The sequence below is a fragment of the Equus caballus genome, chromosome 16 (genome assembly GCF_041296265.1).
Source record: "Equus caballus isolate H_3958 breed thoroughbred chromosome 16, TB-T2T, whole genome shotgun sequence".
Taxonomy (NCBI): domain Eukaryota; kingdom Metazoa; phylum Chordata; class Mammalia; order Perissodactyla; family Equidae; genus Equus; species Equus caballus.
The window spans coordinates 87451511-87470529 of record NC_091699.1 but is presented as its reverse complement, the minus strand read 5'-3'; the positions used below and the strand labels follow the sequence as shown (position 1 = coordinate 87470529).

At 40.4% G+C, this 19019-nt stretch overlaps 1 protein-coding gene across 38 annotated transcripts in view; it reads left to right on the top strand.

Annotated features, from left to right (window-relative positions):
• TFDP2 (transcription factor Dp-2) overlaps nt 1-19019 on the top strand; it is a 179420-nt gene that overhangs the window by 150505 nt on the left and 9896 nt on the right. For 20 of the 38 annotated variants that reach the window (XM_070238249.1, XM_023621040.2, XM_070238243.1 and 17 more), the window contains 4 exons: nt 5519-5662; nt 9167-9235; nt 13752-13903; nt 17559-17725. In XM_070238249.1, coding sequence (XP_070094350.1) covers nt 5519-5662; nt 9167-9235; nt 13752-13903; nt 17559-17725 — 532 coding nt within the window. Of the gene's footprint in view, nt 1-5515; nt 5663-9166; nt 9236-13751; nt 13904-17558; nt 17726-19019 lie in introns of all 38 variants that reach the window. The other 18 variants (XM_070238246.1, XM_023621039.2, XM_023621038.2 and 15 more) reach the window with 1 other exon arrangement.

The window sequence follows — 19019 nt, the reverse complement described above, 5'->3', positions numbered from 1 at the left end:
CAGATTCTTGAGTATCATTCCAGAAATTCTTTATGCATACACACAATAAAATTTATTTGCTTTTTTATTTTAAGCTCAAATGTGATTTTGCTTTGCATGCTGTGTTCTTAATTTTATTTTCTTAAAGTATCTTGGAGATTCTTTTTTTTTTTTTTTTTTTGCGGAAGGTTAGCCCTGAGCTAACATCTGCCACCAATCCTCCTTTTTCTGAGGAAGACTGGCCCTGAGCTAACATCCCTGCCCATCTTCCTCTATTTTATGTGGGAGGCCTTCCATGGCATGGCTTGCCAAGTCGTGCCATGTCTGCACCCGGGATCCAAACTGGCAAACCGCAGGCTGCCAAAGTGGAACGTGCGAACTTAACCGCTGCGCCACTGGGCTGGCCCCTCTTTTTTAGCATATATAAATCGTCTTTTTTTGTAGAGATAAAATTGCATATAGGGAAGGAAACATGTGTCTTAAGTGTACAATTAAATTATTAAATTATTGTTTCTTTATTGTTGAATAGTTTACATAAAATATGATGTATTCATTTCAAGTATAAAATTTGATGAGTTTTGATAGTTATGTGCACCTGTGGATCCAACACCATAATCAAGATTCAGAACATTTCCATCATTCCCAAACAGCTCTTCCTGCCTTTTGTAATCTATCCCTTTCTCTCCCTCTATTGCCAGGCAACTGCTGATTTGTTTTTTTTATCATTATACATCAGTTTCCGTGTTATTTAAATGTAATCATACTATACGTACTCCACAACAATATTAAATAATAATAGTAACTCTAGTCATATTGAGTCATTAATTCTTGACCTTACTGGAAATATTTATAGTATTTCAACCTTAATTATGATAAAGGTTTTATTTTGAGATGATAGCAACCATAACTTGATTTTTAAAAAAATTTTATTGAGGTCAGAATAGTTTATAACATTATGAAATTTCAGTTGTACATTATTATTTGTCAGTCACCATATATATGTGCCTCTTTACCCCTTATGCCCTCTCCCAATCCCCCTTCCCCTCTGGTAACCACTGATCTGTTGTCTTTGTCCATGTGTTTATCTTCCATGTATGAGCGAAATCATGTGGTGTTTGTCTTTCTCTGTCTGGCTTATTTTGCTTAACATAATACTCTCAAGGTCCATCCATGTTGTTGCAAATGGCACGATTTTCTCTCTTTTATGGCTGAGTAGTATTTCATTGTATACATATACCACATCATCTTTATCCGTTCATCAGTCGATGGGCACTTGGGTTGCTTCCACATCTTGGCTATTGTGAAAAATGCTGCAGTGAACATAGGGCTGCGTAAGTCTCTTTGAATTGTTGATTTCAAATTCTTTGGATAAATACCCAGTAGTGGGATAGCTGGGTCTATGGCATTTCTATTTTTAATTTTTTGAGAAATGTCCATACTGTTTTCCATAGTGGCTGCACCAGTTTGCATTCCTACCAGCAGTGTATTAGGGTTCCCTTTTCTCTACATCCTCTCCAATATTTATTTTTTGTCCTGATGATTATAGCCATTCTAATGGGTGTAAGGTGATATCTCAGTGTAGTTTTGATTTGCATTTCCTTGATGATTAGTGATGTTGAACATGTTTTCATGTGCTTATTGGCCATCTGTATATCTTCTTTGGAAAAATGTCTGTTCATATCCTCTCCCTGTTTTTTGATCGGGTTGTTTGTTTTTTGGTTATTGAGTTCTGTGAGTTCTTTGTATATTTTGGAGATTAATCCTTGTTAGATACATGATTTGCAAATATTTTCTCCCAGTTGATGCATTGTCTTTTTGTTTTGTTCCTGGTTTCCTTTGCCTTACAGAAGCACTTTAGTCTGATGAAGTCCCATTTGTTTATTTTTTCTTTTGTTTCCCTTTCCTGAGTAGACATGGTACTCAAAAAGATGCTTCTAAGACCAATGTCAAAGAGTGTACTGCCTATATTTTCTTCTAGTTTTATGGTTTCACATCTTACCTTCAAGTCTTTGATCTGTTGTGAGTTAATTTTTGTGTATGGCAAATGATAACAGTCTACTTTCATTCTTTTGCAAGTGGCTGTCCAGTTTTCCCAACACCGTCTATTAAAGAGACTTTTCTTTCTCCATTTTATGTTCTTGGCTCCTTTGTTGAAGATTTGCTGTCTATAAATGTGTGGTTTTATTTCTGAGCTTTCAGTTCTTTTCCATTGATCTGTGTGTCTGTTTTTGTATCAGTACCATGCTGTTTTGGTTACAATAGCTTTGTAGTATATTTTGAAGTCATGATTGTGATGCCTCCACCTTTGTTCTTTTTTCTCAGGATTGCTTTAGCTATTCAGGGTCTTTTGTTGCCCCATATGAATTTTAGGATTCTTTGTTCTATTTCTGTGAAGAATATCATTGGGATTCTGATTGGGATTGCGTTGAATCTGTAGATTGCTTTAGGTAGTATGGACGTATTAACTGTGTTTATTCTTCCAATCCATGTACCTGGAATATCTTTCCATTTCTTTATGTCGTTCTTGATTTCTTTGAGTAATGTCTTACAGTTTTCATTCTATAGGTCTTTCACCTCCTTGGTTATATTTATTCCTAAACATTTCATTCTTTTTGTTGCAATTGTAAATGGGATTGTATTCTTGAGTTCTCTTTCTCTTTGCATAACTTGATTGTTTTTTAATGAGCATTTCTTTTTTCTTAATTAAAAAAATCCGAAATGGATGTTTAATTTAATCAAATTCTCGATAGTTTCCTGAAAACGTAAGATTTTTACACTGATAGTCATAAATGAGATTGGTAGCGTTTTTGTTTTTTTGGGTTTTTTTGGCCATCTTCACAGATTTGATTTGTAGCATTGTGCTGGCTTCATGAAATGAATTTAGAGGCTTTCTTTCTCTCTTTCTCTTTGTTCCCGTCCAGGTTTAAGAGCGTTGGAGTCTGTTTCTGTCCTGAAATTTTGTAGAACCCGCAGGTGGTTTGGTGACTCGGTGCGGGGAGCGCTTAGAGTGCTTTCTCCGTTTCCTCTTTGGTAACTAGTCAGCTCTGGATTTCTGTCTGCCTTAGAGTCAGTTTGGCATTTTATGTTTTCTTAGAAAATACTCCATTTCATCCATGTTCTCAAAATTATTTGCAATTATTTTTCCCAAAGAACCATCTCTTGGAGTGTTTGTAGTGACCTCCTGTTTTGCAGTTAATTTCTGTTTTTATCTGTAGTTAATATTCTCTTTCCTGAAGTTGCTTTAGTTATTTTTCTACCCCATAGGCCATGATGTGTACGTTATTTATTTTTGTTATTTTTATTTGGAATGACAATCTTTATGGCTGTGACTTTTCCTCTTATGTGCTGCTTTAGTGGTATCCCCTGGTTCTGATATCATGTTATTCTATAGATATTCTGTAAATTTGGTTATAATTTCCTCTTTTACCTAAGAATTGCATTAGAAAGAGTTCTTATAGTTCCAGTTGATAGGGATTTTTGTTTGTTGTTATGGATTTTTACTTTTATCACCTATGATCAGAGATTGAGGGTCTAATTATTTCTATTTTTTTGGATTGCTTTGAGATTTTTCTTGTGAGCCATTATATGGTGATTTATTTTTTCTTTTAACATTCTCTGGGCACTTGAAAGTATATGGTATTCTGGTTCTCAGTGGAAGTCAGAGTTCTCAAAACGATCTACAAGAACCCCTGTGACTTGGCCCACCACTGCCTCTCTGGTCTTATCTCCCACCCTGCACTCCCTCAGTTACTACACTCCAGCCACACACTGTGAACATGCCAGACAGACTGCTTACCAGGCCCTTGCACTTGCTGTTTCCTTTGCCTGGAATACTCTTGGTTTCTCTCTCTACTCCATCTAATTTTCACTCAGACCTCACTATAATGAGGCCATTCTTAGCACTTTTCAACATCTAGCATACATTTTTACTAATCACCCCCATCCTCACCGCTGGATATAAGCAAGGGTTGGATTTTGTTCTCTTTGTTCACTGCTGTTATTTTTCTGATAATTTGGAAGGTTTGTAGTCTGTAGTTCGACAGTTAATTGGTTATCTTTATAACTTTAAGTAACTTCAATATTTTGTTTCTTGAGTTTTCACCTGTAGACCTGTATCTGTTGATTATGGAGGAAAAAAGAAATTAATATGTTTATATTTACTCCTTTCTTCCATCTTTCCCCTCTTACACAGGACTCAGATTGAATATATTAGTGGTAGTTGTTAAAAGAATAATATTTTTATAGTTGTTTTATGACTTTAAATAAATATATAGGGGCCGGCCTGATGGCGCAGCGGTTAATTGAGCATGTTTTGCTTCTCAGCGGCCCAGGGTTCGCCAGTTCGGATCCCGGGTGCGGACACGGCACCACTTGGCACGCCATGCTGTGGCAGGCGTCCCACATATAAAGTGGAGGAAGATGGGCAGGGATGTTAGCTCAGGGCCAGGCTTCTTCAGCAAAAAAGAGGAGGATTGGCAGTAGTTAGCTCAGGGCTAATCTTCCTCAAATAAATAAATAAACAAATAAATAAATATTATGTCCAAAGCTCTACTATTACGTAGTTCATCTGCTTTGAATCCATACTCCTTCCAATATCCAAGAGGAGGAAGTCTGCAGACCTACTCTGTTGCCTCCTCCTGATATTTGTTGTTACATTATCATTATTTCTGCAGTGTCAGGATTTCTAATATTTATATTCAGTTCTATAACTTAAATTTCCCATTTATTTAAGTTTAGTTCTATATTTAAATGGATTCGATGTTCTCCACCATCCTTTCTTATCATGGCATTTGACTGACTGGATTTTGTTCTTAGGAACTGCTCATCCACAATAAGATAAGGGGCTTTTCCACAACTAAGTTAACATAGTTTCCTTCATTGAGAAAGTCTTGCTACCAAAAAAGAATCAGCTGAACTAAACAGCGTGTTTAATGTGCTTAGGTTTGGTGCAAGTGCCGTGTTTTCACTGTAGACCAGTAACAGTTTGCGGATTAGCGCTAGTCCATGGACCACATTTTGAGAAGCACTGTTTATTTACAGCTTAAAACATGCATTCTTGACTTTTTAAAGTTATCCTCCCAAACAATGCAAGGCCTTAGCCCACTTTAACTCCATTACCCCTTTCTGATATATATGCTATTGTTGTCATGTATCTAGTTCTCTATCTATTCTAGACTCCACAGACATTATTGTTTTAAACAGTATTGAGATTTACCTTTTCAGTTGGTCTTCATTCCATCCTACATCTCCAAGCTCCCATCTTAGATCGTCTTTCTTGTACCTGAAGAATGCCTGTTAGTATTTTTTAATTTAGAACTGGTGGTAACATAATTTTTATTTTTTAGATTGTTTTATGTTTTAGATTATTTGAAAGTATCTTTATTTCATCTTTACTTTTGAAGGATACTTCCACTGGATATAGAATTCTTTCAGCACTTTGAAGAAATTATAATAATATTGTTAATTAAATATCTTAATATCCTGTGACTATATCTTAACCCTTAAAATTTATTACTCAATAAAAATATTTTTTTAGCAGGCTTATGACCAGAAGAACATTAGGCGAAGAGTTTATGATGCTTTAAATGTGCTAATGGCAATGAACATAATTTCAAAGGAAAAAAAGGAAATTAAGTGGATTGGCCTGCCCACGAATTCTGCTCAGGAATGTCAAAACCTGGAGGTAAGTGAGGAAAATCTGTTTATAGACAGTATTTGCTTTATTTTACATCAGAGGCATTTTAATTTAGAAATACAGTCACATAGTATTAAAATATCTGTAATTGTTCATGTGTACTTGATCACATAGTATTAAAATATCCCTAATTATTCATATATACTTGATCAATGAACTGCTGTTATTTTTCTGATAATTTGGAAGGTTTGTAGTCTGTAGTTCTACAGTTAATTGGTTATCTTTACAACTTTAAGTAACTTCAATATTTTGTTTCTTGAGTTTTCACCTGTAGATCAATATCTGTGGATTATGGAAGAAAAAAGAAATTAATGTGCTTATATTTACTCCCGTCTCCCATCTTTCCCCTCTACCACAGGGCTCAGATTGAATATATTAGTGGTAGTTGTTAAAAGAATATGTTAAAAGTGGTATATGTTAAAAGAATGACAAACACTATTTCCTTCTTTTTTTGGAACTGGAAGGAGCTTTTAGACAGGTGTAGTCTAGTTGATGTCCTGATGAAACTAAGGGACATAGAAATTAAATGACTTGATTTTTACTGTCTCTTAGAGAAGATCTTTGTTTTATTCTAATTTAATTTTGAGCACTCTGCTAGTAAATTTTTGGTGACTCATGTAATAGAAATGATATCTTATTTGATGAAATGGTTGCTGATGCATCCCTTCCCACAGAAAATGGATAAAGCTGGCTGTTTATTTCTTGTATTTAAACTTTTCCCTTTGACTCTAGAATCAGTGGCAACAGAATGGTATTTCATTTGTGTCTTTGTCAAAATCGATAGAATGTTCAGCTTACGTGAATTTTAGGATGATGTGTGCATTTTTTATTCTGTTACTTTAATCATTATAGAAAACCTTTCCTAAATGAGCATGTGCCCTGACATTGTTTCTTAATTGGTTTGACGTAATTTTACTGTCATGGCCATAAATGTAATAAACTGAGGTTAAATATAGCTTATAGAGATAAATATGGTTGAGTTCATGTTTTTCTCAGTTCTCCCCCCACCCCAGCAAATCAAAAGTTAATTTGGTATTATTATACTTGTGGATGGAGGGAGAAACCAGACATTCATCAGAAGTTACGGAATAACATTGCTCATGTACTACAGTGGAAGTGTCCTCCTTTCCTTCTGATACAGTGGAATCTGAGGATCATTTAGTTGCCAGAAATATTAAGCTGGTAACACAGACTCAATAAGCAAAAATCTATTAGCATATACCATGTACTTAACCAATGATTATACCAGACAAAAATGTCTGACCCTGAAGAGCTTTCATTTTAATTGAGGAGAGGACAAATGTAAAAGATGTAACCAAAAATGTGATTGTTCCTGTGAAAGAAGCGTGTACAGATTCTCTGGAAAGGGAGAGAAGGGAGGGCTTTACCAAGAAAAAAATCCCTGTGCTCAGCTGTGAGGGAGGAGGACAAGTTCACCAGGTGGTTTTCTAAGTGCTCAGCAGTTGGGACCTGATCCTATAAACAGTGAGAAGCTGTTGAAGAGTTAGGAAGAAGACAGCTGATAGGATGTGTTCTAAAGGATCACTCTGCCAGTGAGGGGGAAGTTGAACTGACAGGAAGGTGAGGAGGGAAGTTGAGCAGGTGGATTGAAGGTGGTCTGAGCTAACGCAGTTGGCAGTGAAGTTGGAGAAGTGTTCTGAGGTGGGATCAGTACAACTTGGTTGGATGTGGGGCATGAGGGGCAGGAAGGGCTTGGCCATCACAGCTTCAGATGCAGGGGAAACTCCTACAACGTCTTTTCAAATGTAGAAGGCCACACAGGTTCTACAGTGAATCCTGAGTAGTTTAGGATTAAAGTGTGGTAGTGATTAAAGGAACAATGAGAGGAAACTCCTGGTGCAGATTAGAGTGGCTGGGGAGCAAGTAAGAAATACTGTTGGTGGAGCCAGCCCAGTGGCACAGCGGTTAAGTTTGCACATTTCACTTCGGTGGCCTGGGGTTCACTGGTTCGGATCCTGGGTGCGGACATGGTGCTGCTCATCAAGCCATGCTGTGGCAGGCGTCCCACATATAAAGCAGAGGAAGATGGGCACAGATGTTAGCTCAGGGCCAGTCTTCCTCAGCAAAAAGAGGAGGATTGGCAGCAGTTAGCTCAGGACTGATCTTCCTAAAAAAAGAAAGAAATACTGTTGGAATAGACAAGAAAAATGTCTTATTTGATGTCATTGACTTTTGCCCAAAGAAACAGTAAGGAACTCATCTACAAGGAAATTCGTATCCTAGTATCTGTTTCCTAGGTAGTTGTAAGAGGAAAATAATAATTGTTTGAAGCTGAGAAATTTGTCCTAGAAGCATGTTTCTTACTGCAAGTGAATTGTGTACTGACTACGTAGGCTATCTGTATTAGCAGCTGTGCCCTTGTAAAAGTCAGTTAAATTGAGATCTTAAATGAGATCTTACCTCTTTCTTGCAGGGGTGGGAGGGGGTGTAATACAACAGAGTAATTAATAATAGGGTCTCTGGGGGGCCGGCCCGGTGGTGCAGTGGTTAAGTTCGCACGTTCCGCTTCTCGGGGGCCTGGGGTCGCTGGTTGGGATCCCGGGTGCGGACATGGCACTGCTTGGCAAAAGCCATGCAATGGTAGGTGTTCCATGTATAAAAGTAGAGGACGATGGGGGCCGGCCTCATGGCCGAGTGGCTAGGTTCGCGCGTTCTGCTTAAGCAGCCCAGGGTTTTGCCGGTTCGAATCCTGGGCGCAGACATGGCACTGCTCATTGGGCCACGCTAGGGCGGCGTCCCACATGCCACAATTGGAAGGACCCACAACAACAACAAAAAACACAACTATGTACCAGGGGGGCTTTGGGGAGAAAAAGAAAAAATAAAATCTTTAAAAAAAAAAGTAGAGGAAGGATGTTACCTCAGGGCCAGTCTTCCTCAGCAAAAAGAGGAGGATTGGCAGCAGTTAGCTCAGGGCTAATCTTCCTTTAAAAAAAAAATAAATAAATAATAGGGTCTCTGGAACCATATGGCTTCGGTTCATGTCCTGGCTCTTGCCACTCACTAGCTGTGTGACCTTGGACAGTGGTTTATTTAACCCTTTGCGTCTCCATTTCCTTACGTGCCAAATGGGTAACAGTACTGACCTCGTAAGGTTTTGTGCAGATAAGTTAAGACACTGTGTAAAGTGCTGAGTGCTGGCACGTGGAGTGAGTATTCACTGAGTGTTAGCTCTTACTCTGATTAGAATTGAGTAATAAGTAGCGACAGGTGCTGCATACCAAGTAGTTATTAAGTGGGTGAATTTCATTACTGGTAACAGTTGCCACGATTCTACTGTCTTGCCTGCTTGCTTATTACCCCAACCCCCAGCCCCACAAAGGTGTGATTTGGCTTTACTCATGTTGGTAGTTAAAATGGATTGAGTTTTTCTAAGGAAAATTCCTGATATCTCAGAATTCGGACCTGAAAAGTAAGCAGTACTTTATGCTCTACATATGTTCATGTTATTTTGTAACCTGTGTTTTAAAGATAGAGAAGCAGAGGCGGATAGAACGGATAAAGCAGAAACGGGCCCAGCTGCAAGAACTTCTCCTGCAGGTAAAGATGCTGGGATGGCTTCATTACCTTCCCCACCTGTATTCTGCTTCTCTGCCCACTTGCTTTTAAAAGGATCAGTGTCTCTACTTTGGGTGCCTTTGAGTAGTGTCTGGTGGGACCATGCTAGGGTAGGCTCCCTGACATCCAGACTCATTGCCATCCATGTGGTCTGCCTTTAAGATGGTTCCATATTTCGCCATCATCTGGGCCCCCCGGCAGTTCACCCGCCATGTGTGTGACTTAGATTATGCAACAATTTACTGTGGACACTTCTTCTTATTCTGAACAGAAACTGCCAGGAGTCTTTTTGTGTATGTTTATATTATCCCTAATTTGGAATATCAAGAAGTAAGGATAGGGGCCGACCCCGTGGCCGACTGGTTAAGTTCTCGCGCTCCGTTTCGGCGGCCCAGGGTTTCGCCTGTTCTAAATCCTGGGTGTGGTCATGGCGCTGCTCATCAGGCCACACTGAGGGGGCATCCCACATGCCGTAACTAGAAGGACCCACAACTAAAAATACACAACTATGTACCAGGGGGCTTTGGGGAGAAAAAGGAAAAGTAAAATCTTTAAAAAAAAAAAGTAAGGCTAGTTGAATTTTAGGCGCTTTGAGTAAAACAAACCCACCCGCCTGTAATACGTATTGTCTGTAACACCTTTAACAGTTATTGTCTGTAAATGACAGAATAATATGAAGTGATTCACTAAGATTTGTAGAAATACCACAACTTAAAATGCATTTCTATTTAGGAAAATTAAATTTTATGGTGTAATAAGGATCCCTATATTTATACTTTTTTGGATAATTGCCTAGAATTTGGATGATTTTTAAAAATATAACAGAGCCCTTGTATGAAATCATGTGGTGTAAAATCATAGGGTAGACAGACCTTTTTCCTATTCTTGGTAATTGCACTTGGTGTAAAAGTTCGCTTTGAGCAGTACATGGGGCCATTTTTAATCCAGAGAAACTGTAAAATGAGCCAGAGCATCTTTTTGCTTTTGCTTTCATCAGCAAATTGTCCTTTATATGAAACTCTTTCAGTCCATCATAAAATCCACTCTCATTTGCACAACTGTGGGTCCTGTTTAATTTTGGGTGTAATGCACTTTTTAGAAGTAAAGGTAGCAATAAGTTACCGAATATGGTAGACAGGTCTTTTTCTAAAATAACTCACTTTATTTAGTGAGCAGAATATGTTAAATATTCCAGGTTTTTATTTTTCACTTTCTGGTTGCTTCTGTTTTTCTTTCACATTCATGTATGAATCAGGGAGGCTGAGGAAGAGGGCCTGCCCTTCAGAGATGTGGGTCGGTCTGAGAAGGAAGCAGGGAGGAAGCAGAGCCCGGGCAGGGGCGTGCGGCAGGTGGAGCAGAGGCTTACCGCGCATGGGAAGCCCCAGGGTGAGGTTCCCTCTTGATGAGGCCGTGTCCTTCTTTCTTACTGTGCCCTGTGTGCTTTTCACGCTGAACCCTGTGGGACCTGCCTGAGGAGTTACCGCTGGAGCAGGCTTTTTATGTATTTTTCATATTGGACTCCTAAATGAGATTTGATATGAAGTGTTCTGCAGCTTAAAAAAACCTGGAAGCTGACAGCAGTCCTGTGCTCCTTCCTGTGGAGTCCTGCCTTCTCATAGACTGGCCTGCCAGGCCCTCGCCTCTCCCTCCTACGCTGTCACCTCATTCTGCCAGCCGCCTCTTCTCCTGGCTCTGTCCCTGCACAGGGGTCTGCAGTATTTCCCTCCAGCTCACCGTCCCTCAGCTGTGTGCTGGCCTTCCCTAGATTTCCTCAAAACCTTCACCGAGCATTTTGGAGCTTGATTTTTGGCACTTGTTATTTTAAAGAACCGGTTTATCAGTAAGCCTGTCATTATCTGCTTGTTCATTAGAAAGAAGGGTGCTGGGCAAGGTGGCCCTCATACGTGCGGGACTTTCCCTCTCTAGATGGCCAAAACAAAGAATGAAGCTAAATATTTTTTTCCTGTGTATCTTTATACGAGGAACGTTATATTTTTTTAAGTCCTAAATTTCTTTTCCTCTACTGTCTCTCAAGCCAAATATTTATAGAAGATTGCAACTGAGGGGCAGCCTAGCTGTCAACATGCGTAAGAGCAGGTCTCTCCAAACATTAAAAAGAAACTCCAAGTCTAACTGAAAACGGCGACTTAATGGTCTTCTGGTGACTCACAGCTTATCCTCGCAGTGTTTCGTTTTTCTTTCTTTCATCAAATAACATTTATGAAGTTGTCACAGAAAGTCAAACAAGTTGTTCCTGAACACTGATAATTTGCCATGGTTAAGCTAGCTTAATTTAACAAGTTAATGTCACGACTCACTGACATCACAGGACGCAGGTAAGTTTTACTTAGGTGCTGCCGCCCCTCTTGGTAGCTAGGGGAGGAATGATGTGAGTAGATTACACCCATAGATAATGCAGATACCCTGCTTTTGCCTGTCCGCTTGTCCCTTCCAGCCCTTGAGGCTTTCCCAGAGCTGCTGATGCACAGCCAAATGGATGTCTGAACTCACCCGGAGCTGTTTAGCCTCTGAAATAGATATTAGTGAGCCTGAAAAAGAACAAAGCCTGAAGGAAATCATTCAAAGGGCAGCAAATAAGGAAATTAATCCAAAACAAATGGGAGGTGATTTTTTTTTTTGCTATCAAAATAACGTTAGTATGTTATTACTGCTCTCTTCACCTGAAAAATCTTTGATGCTGTTAAACGTACATGATATTAAACAGTGAATCATAAGTATATAAAGAACTCATCATTGTTTATATCCCCCCACACTGAGGCCCTCCCGTGGTGCTAGGGCCACAAAGCTGGGCAAAGTAGGGAGCTTCTCCCCAGATGCTTTTTCCAGTGGGAGGGTAGAGAACGTAAGCAGAAGAATTCAAATATTCATTCTTTTTCTCAGTTGTACAGTTTCAGCATATTTTTCCCCTCTGTGAAGTGAACTAAGCAATGAAAGACAGCCTTAGTTCTTTAGCAGCAGAAAATAATGAAGAAATTTAACTTAAAGTTTGATAGTAGTATTTAAGTATTGATAGTGATCGTTTTTTGACAGTGATTGATATGGGGTAATGACTTTCGGACATACTGTTAGGGCTAGAATAAATTGGTGTCCTTTCTGTTTTGTGCATTCTAAGCGTAAACGTTCACTTTCTAGGGAGGTAGCACCCAGCCATTTTAAGACGATAATAATGTTTATCAAACTCTAGTTAAGGCCCAGAACCTAAAATAAACAATCATGGGGGAAGATTGCTAAAATACAGAAAATAGCTCCATCACCACTGGGTGAGAGGGTGGAACAAGCTGATGAAAGAGAATGAGGGGTCTGACTTCAGGAGCTTTAAAAACCAGTATCTGTTTCATGAGCAGATGAAAAACTTGAACTGCGTACGGTCTTTATGGCTATGGAATTCTAGGATACTTTTGCCTTAGTAAAAGGAGGGGCGGTCATTGTCTTTGACTTTTGAGTAATGGTTATAACTAAAAGTGACAGCAAGATTCAGTGTAAAGATTCAGGCCTTGATATGTGTTATAATCAGTGTAAGCCTCAGTTTCCTCATCTGGAAGATGTCAGGTACGGGGAGGGTTGGGCCAGATTCCAGCTGTGCCCTAAGGATGCTGAGAAGTTGTGCGGAGGTGGTCTGGGAACCTGAGGGGTGAATGAGGGCGGAGCTGGCAGGTTCAGGCCTCCTGCCCCCTGGCAGCCAGCCAGAGCAGTGCTGCCTGCATCTGGTTTATATAGTGGTTGTCCCATCAGATTTCATTTGAAGAAAGTATTCTGTGGCTTTATAAAGTTTGTATATCCCTGGGCTAGACAATCTAAAAGGGTTATTTAACCCTAAAGTCTCAGAAGTCTGTGTTAGATAAATGGAAAACATAAGTTCGCTTGGTGTCACTTTCGCTGTGTCACTCTAAGAAGAGTTGCAGGTGCCACTGGGCTCTCTCTCAGATTTGTCAGATCCTGTTTGTATGAATAATGGAGACCATGGGCCCCACTATTTACATTAGGATGATGTTAGACACCATTTAAATGTATATTTTTTCACTTGAAGTATGTTTATTGAGTTGGGTCATTCTAATCTTAAATGTTTAATTTTAGTTAATTCATAACAGGGCCAGCCCGGTGGCACAGCAGTTAAGTTCACACGGTCCACTTCAACAGCCCTAGGTTCACTGGTTCAGATCCTGTGTGCAGACATGGCACCTCTTGACAAGCCATGCTGTGGCAGGCGTCCCACATATAAAGTAGAGGAAGATGGGCACAGATGTTAGCTCAGGGCCAGTCTTCCTCAGCAAAAAGAGGAGGATTGGTGGCAGATGTTAGCTCAGGGCTAATCTTCCAAAAAAATTTAATTAATTAATTAAAAAAATAATTAACTCATAGGTGGAAAGCCTCTTTGTCTAATTTTAAACTATATTTTAAATGTATTTATCTTAATTCATTTAATTCCAACTCACTTATCCACATTAAATGACCATATTCTTTATATTGATCATTACAGCAAATCGCTTTCAAAAACCTGGTGCAGAGAAATCGGCAAAATGAACAGCAGAACCAGGGCCCTCCAGCTCTGAACTCCACCATTCAGCTGCCATTTATAATCATCAACACAAGCAGGAAAACAGTCATAGATTGCAGCATCTCCAGTGACAAGTGAGTGAGAGCAGGGGGGCGGACAGGGCTGACCTCCTGTAACAGATTCCTATCATTTGCAAAATAAAGAAGGGTGTGCTCTGTGATCTGATGTGATCTGATCAGAGCCCCCCAAGGCTGACCTCCGGGGGCACGTGAGACACCTTTGCAAGCCTGGAGTGCTGCCGTCTGCTGGTGCGCCTCATCACTCCCCCTCTGCAGCCGCTGTCCTGTGCCTGGCACTCTGCTGCCTGTGTATATGCACAGTGGTGCCTGGACCTAGTCCAGGGTGTGCCTGGATGTGGTAGCTTAGGCCAGGTAGCTGCAGCAGGCCGTCCATGAGGAACTGGGACAAGGCAGGGTCACTGGTGAGTCACTATCATAGTTTATTGTGGATATATTTTAGAGCAAGATGTGGCATTAAAGCAATTATTTCTTTGTTTTTCTGTATCATAGTTGAGTGTGCTTCTGTTTGTAAATGAATGAATGGACATGAAAATGCTAGATGTGTTCTCTGCTTTCTTTTTTTCTTGTTTATCTTTTAACTGCAAGTCTGTACCTTTTGACCACCTTCACCTTTTTCACCAACCCCTCACCCCCTCCCTCTGGCAACCGCCAGTCTGTTCCCTGAATCTGTGAGTTCAGTTTTTTTAGATTGCATATATAAGTGAGATCAGACAGTATTTGTCTTTCTCCGACTTATTTCACTTAGTATAATGCCCTTGAGGTCCATCCATGTTGTCCCAAATGGCAGGTTTTCCTTCTTTTGTGTGGCTGACTATTCCATTGTGTGCGTGTTTGTGTGTGTGTGTGTGTGTGTGTATACACATTTCTTTATCCATTCATCCATTGATGGACATGTAGGCTGTTTCTTTGCCTTGGCGATTGTAGGTAATGCTGCAGTGTACGTGGGGAGCAGATGTCTTTTTGAGATAGTGATTTTCTTTCCTTTGGATGTATACCCAGAAGTGGAATTGCTGGATCATATGGTAGTTCTATTTTTAATTTTTTGAGGAACCTCCATACTGTTTTCTGTAGTGGCTGCACCAATTTACATTCCCACCAACATTTTTTTATGTTTTAACCAAGGTTGATGGTAATGTTCATCATAGCAAGTGAGAAGTAGCAGCTTATAAAATAGACAGTTGATTTGTTGTTTATTTTACTCTTCATGAAAACAGCAGTGGTCTTCAGGCTGTGACCAGCATCATGAGATAGTTAAGGGTATATCACGCAGGGTGAGACAGACCCAAGTGTGGATTGTGGTTCCCCCATTTGCCTGCTCCAAAACTCTGTTTTCTGAAGAACAAATGGGGATGATACCAGGGCATCTGTCACTTCCTAGCCTTGTTGTGAGGATTAAAAGAGAGAATGCCTTAAAGGCTCTGACTCAGGGCAAGTGCTTCATAAACACGAGGAGTCAGCATATCATTTATCATCCAAATTGGTAGACATTTGAAAGCAAAAAAGGGCTCAATAATTACATCAGTACCACAGGCATAGCCCAGGACTGTCCCAGGGAGATGGGAGCTTCTGGTCCGCTTAGAGCTACAGCATTGCCCTTGGGCTGTACCATCTCTCATTTTCCCTGCTCTTTTCTCGGGCAGTGGTGCTGCCCCCGTCTGTCTTGATTGCATACAGAGATTCTGGGTCACTTAAATAAGAAGACACCAAAAAAAGGAGGAGGAGGAAAGCAGGAGGGATTTTGAAAGTATTTGGTAATTTAGACTATGGACACAATTAGAAATAGGCACCATGCAGGCTATGAAGTCAGAGGATCCACGTTTCAGTCTTTCTTCCAGGTATACAGTTTCTTAACCTCTCTGAGATCTCGTTCCTTCCTCCGTGAAAGTAAGAACTATAGTATTTAACTTGCTGGTTTTCAAAAGTTATAGATAAATTCATAGCAGACCTAGCCCAGTGGTCAGTAAATGGTAGGTGTCTGTATTATTATTCACACATTTGCAGATTCTTTACAAAAACCTATTATCTAAAAGGGCTGTTAACATATTCTCATAAAACCGAGAATTATAGAGAATGGATAACATATTTTCAGGGGAAAAAACACTTATAATTCTAGTTACTCTAGTTAGTCTCTTGTGGGGAACTGTTAAGTTCTCTTTGGTTAGTCTTCTAAATCTAAAAAGAGTAGGAGGAAAATTAGAACCATTGGCCTAAGGGAATTAGGGATTCTCTTCACCCCGGACTGGGGTCTGGAAGGTTCCATCCTTGGGGATTACTGACTCAGGCCCTTTCCCGGCCCTCCGCTGGGTGGAGAGGAGGCGGCTCGGAGCACTTGGAGGAGCTCGCAGGGGCTCGTTAGTCAAGGCAGGTCCTAACCCTGACTTGCAGTTGCTTTGGTGGTGCAGTGTTTTCACCTTCGTTAGCCAGGAGGCTTTCCCTCAACGAGGATTAAATTTACAAAACCGTCTTCTTTTAACTATGCCTGGAATCATCCCTGTGGCAGGCCCACACTTCAGATTTTTTGTGTTTTTTTCTGAAAATTTGTTAACGTACTTTATTCAAGTTCATATACTTCAAATAAAAATGGCATTTTGCTTTAAATTGTAACATTTGCCCTGATCTAAGATTTAGCATAAAAATTTTACCCTCTCATAATTTTAATGGAGGGAATTTCATGACAAGGTAAACCACCATCGTCCCAGAACATTCACCTGTGCTCGGTCCCTGTAGGACTGAGGCCTGAGGTGCAGGTGCCCCAGGGCCCCGCCTGGGAGCCACAAGACTGTCTCTTGCTGCAGTGGCCTCTTTATTGAAACGTTGTGCTGGGCATCCTGACTGGTACTTCTCAGGAACATTTGGAAATGTGCTATGTGTTACTTGTGACACTTTTTTCTTAAGACATTTCACTCCTCCTGCTCTCAAGACAGGATTTGGGGCTTGGTTAGTTTGTGAAAAGTCTTCCGTTTACTGCTTATCTGAAGTATGCTGCAGTTAACACTTGGCTCATGAAAATGAAGTAAGCTTCCAAAATGTTTTTTCTTCAAACCTAGTAGGCCAGCTCACAGTAAAGATGTCACACATTAAACTGGAAAGGCTGTCTTACTATTTTATCTTTTGTGACAAACCTGTAGACAACTTTCGAAAGTATTGGATTTAGACCAAAATTTCTGTCTCCAGTTTGTAACAGCTTAATGAGGACTAAAGTTTATGGACTCCTATTGTCTGTCACAGGAAAATTGTTTTTTGGGTGTTTTTTTGGTGAGGAAGATTGGCCCTAAGCTAATGTCTGTTGCCAATCTTCCCCTTTTTGCTTGAGGAAGATTGTCTCTGAGCTAACGTCTGTGCTAGTCTTCCTCTATTTTGTATGTGTGATGCCGCCACAGGGTTAGGGTTAGGGTTAACGAGCAGTGCTAGGTCCACACCCAGGATCCAAACCTGTGAACCCCAGGCCACCAAAGCCGAGCACGTGGACTTAACCACTGTGCCACTGGGCTGGCCCCTGGAAAATTGTTTTGATTGGGAAAGTGGTTTGTTTGAGATGTCATTCCCCTGAACACAGCAGAATGACTCTTATTGCTCTAAACGGTAACAGTTTCTACTACGATAGCTGAACTTAGGCCCTCATTCTTTTATGTAACGTCAAGAGTACAAAACTACTCAGACCTCCCCAGTGCCAAAGAAAACCCCATCCTAACTTTGTTTCCTGATGCAGGTTTGAATATCTTTTCAATTTTGACAACACCTTTGAGATCCATGATGACATAGAGGTCCTGAAGCGGATGGGGATGTCCTTCGGGCTGGAGTCAGGCAAATGCTCTCTGGAGGATCTGAAACTGGCTAAGTCACTGGTGCCAAAGGCTTTAGAAGGTTACATCACAGGTATGTTAACTAATGCTCTCACACGTCGTCCCTGATAAATGTCAAATCCCAGCTTGTTAAAACCTTTCTCAGAAAATTTGTCTGCGGTGCACCTGCTCTGGATTCTGTGCCCTTCCCCACCCCCTAAATGTAACCACTCTCTTAAATTTCTTGTTCATCCTCAGTTGCTCTTTAGAGATACAAACAAATAAAGTAAACTGGCGACAATTTATTGCTTAGTTTTGCCTACTTCTGACCTTTATATAAATGGAATCATAGTGATATATTCTTTGGTGTTTGGTTTTTTTTTTTTGAGGAACATTAGCCCTGAGCTAACATCTGCCAATCCTCCTCTTTTTGCTGAGAAAGACCGGCCCTGAGCTAACATCCGTGCTCATCTTCCTCTACTTTATATATGGGACGCCTGCCACAGCATGGCGTGCCAAGCGGTGCCATGTCCGCACCTGGGATCCGAACCGGTGAACCCCGGGCCACTGAAGCGGAACGTGCAAACTTAACCGCTGCACTATCGGGCCGGCCCCTGATTTGATTTTTTTTTTTTTTTCCACTCAACGTCATGTTCTTTAGATTTGTTCTCATGATTTAATGTAGCTATAATTCATACATTTTTACTACTGTATAGAATTCCATTATATGAATATGTCACAATTTATTTGTTCATTTTACTGATGATAAACCTTTAGCTTTGTTTCCAGTTTCTTGGTATTAAAAGACAGCGCTATCCTGAACCTTCCTTTACCTGTACCCTAGTGACCCTGTGCACGTGTGTGTAGCGAGGTGCTGGGTCAGAGGCAGGTGCATCTTCAGCTTTGCCAAATGGTGCAAAGGTTTTCAGCTGGATTTGACCAGGTTACAGTCTCCCCTGCGGAGTGGAAGTGTTCTGTTTTTCCCATCAGGTGGATGTGAAATGGTATCATTGTAATTTTTTTGTTGTTGCTATTGTCTTTTGTTCTTAATTGTGAGGAAGACTTGCCCTGAGCTAACATCTGTTGCCAGTCTTCCTCTTTTTACTTGAGGAATATGGTTGCTGAGCTAACATCTGTGGCAGTCTTCCTCTATTTTGTATGTGGAACACCACCATAGCGTGGCTTGATGAGCGGTGTGTAGGTCCGTGCCAGGGGATCTGAACCCGTGAACCCTGGGCCAAAATGGAGTCCATGAATTTAACCATTCTGCCACCGGGCCAGCCCCCTGTAGATTTTTGAAATTGAGATTTAATTCACATACCATAAAATAAACCATTTTAAACTATATGATTTAGTGGTTTTTGGTATATTCACAAGGTTGTGCAGTC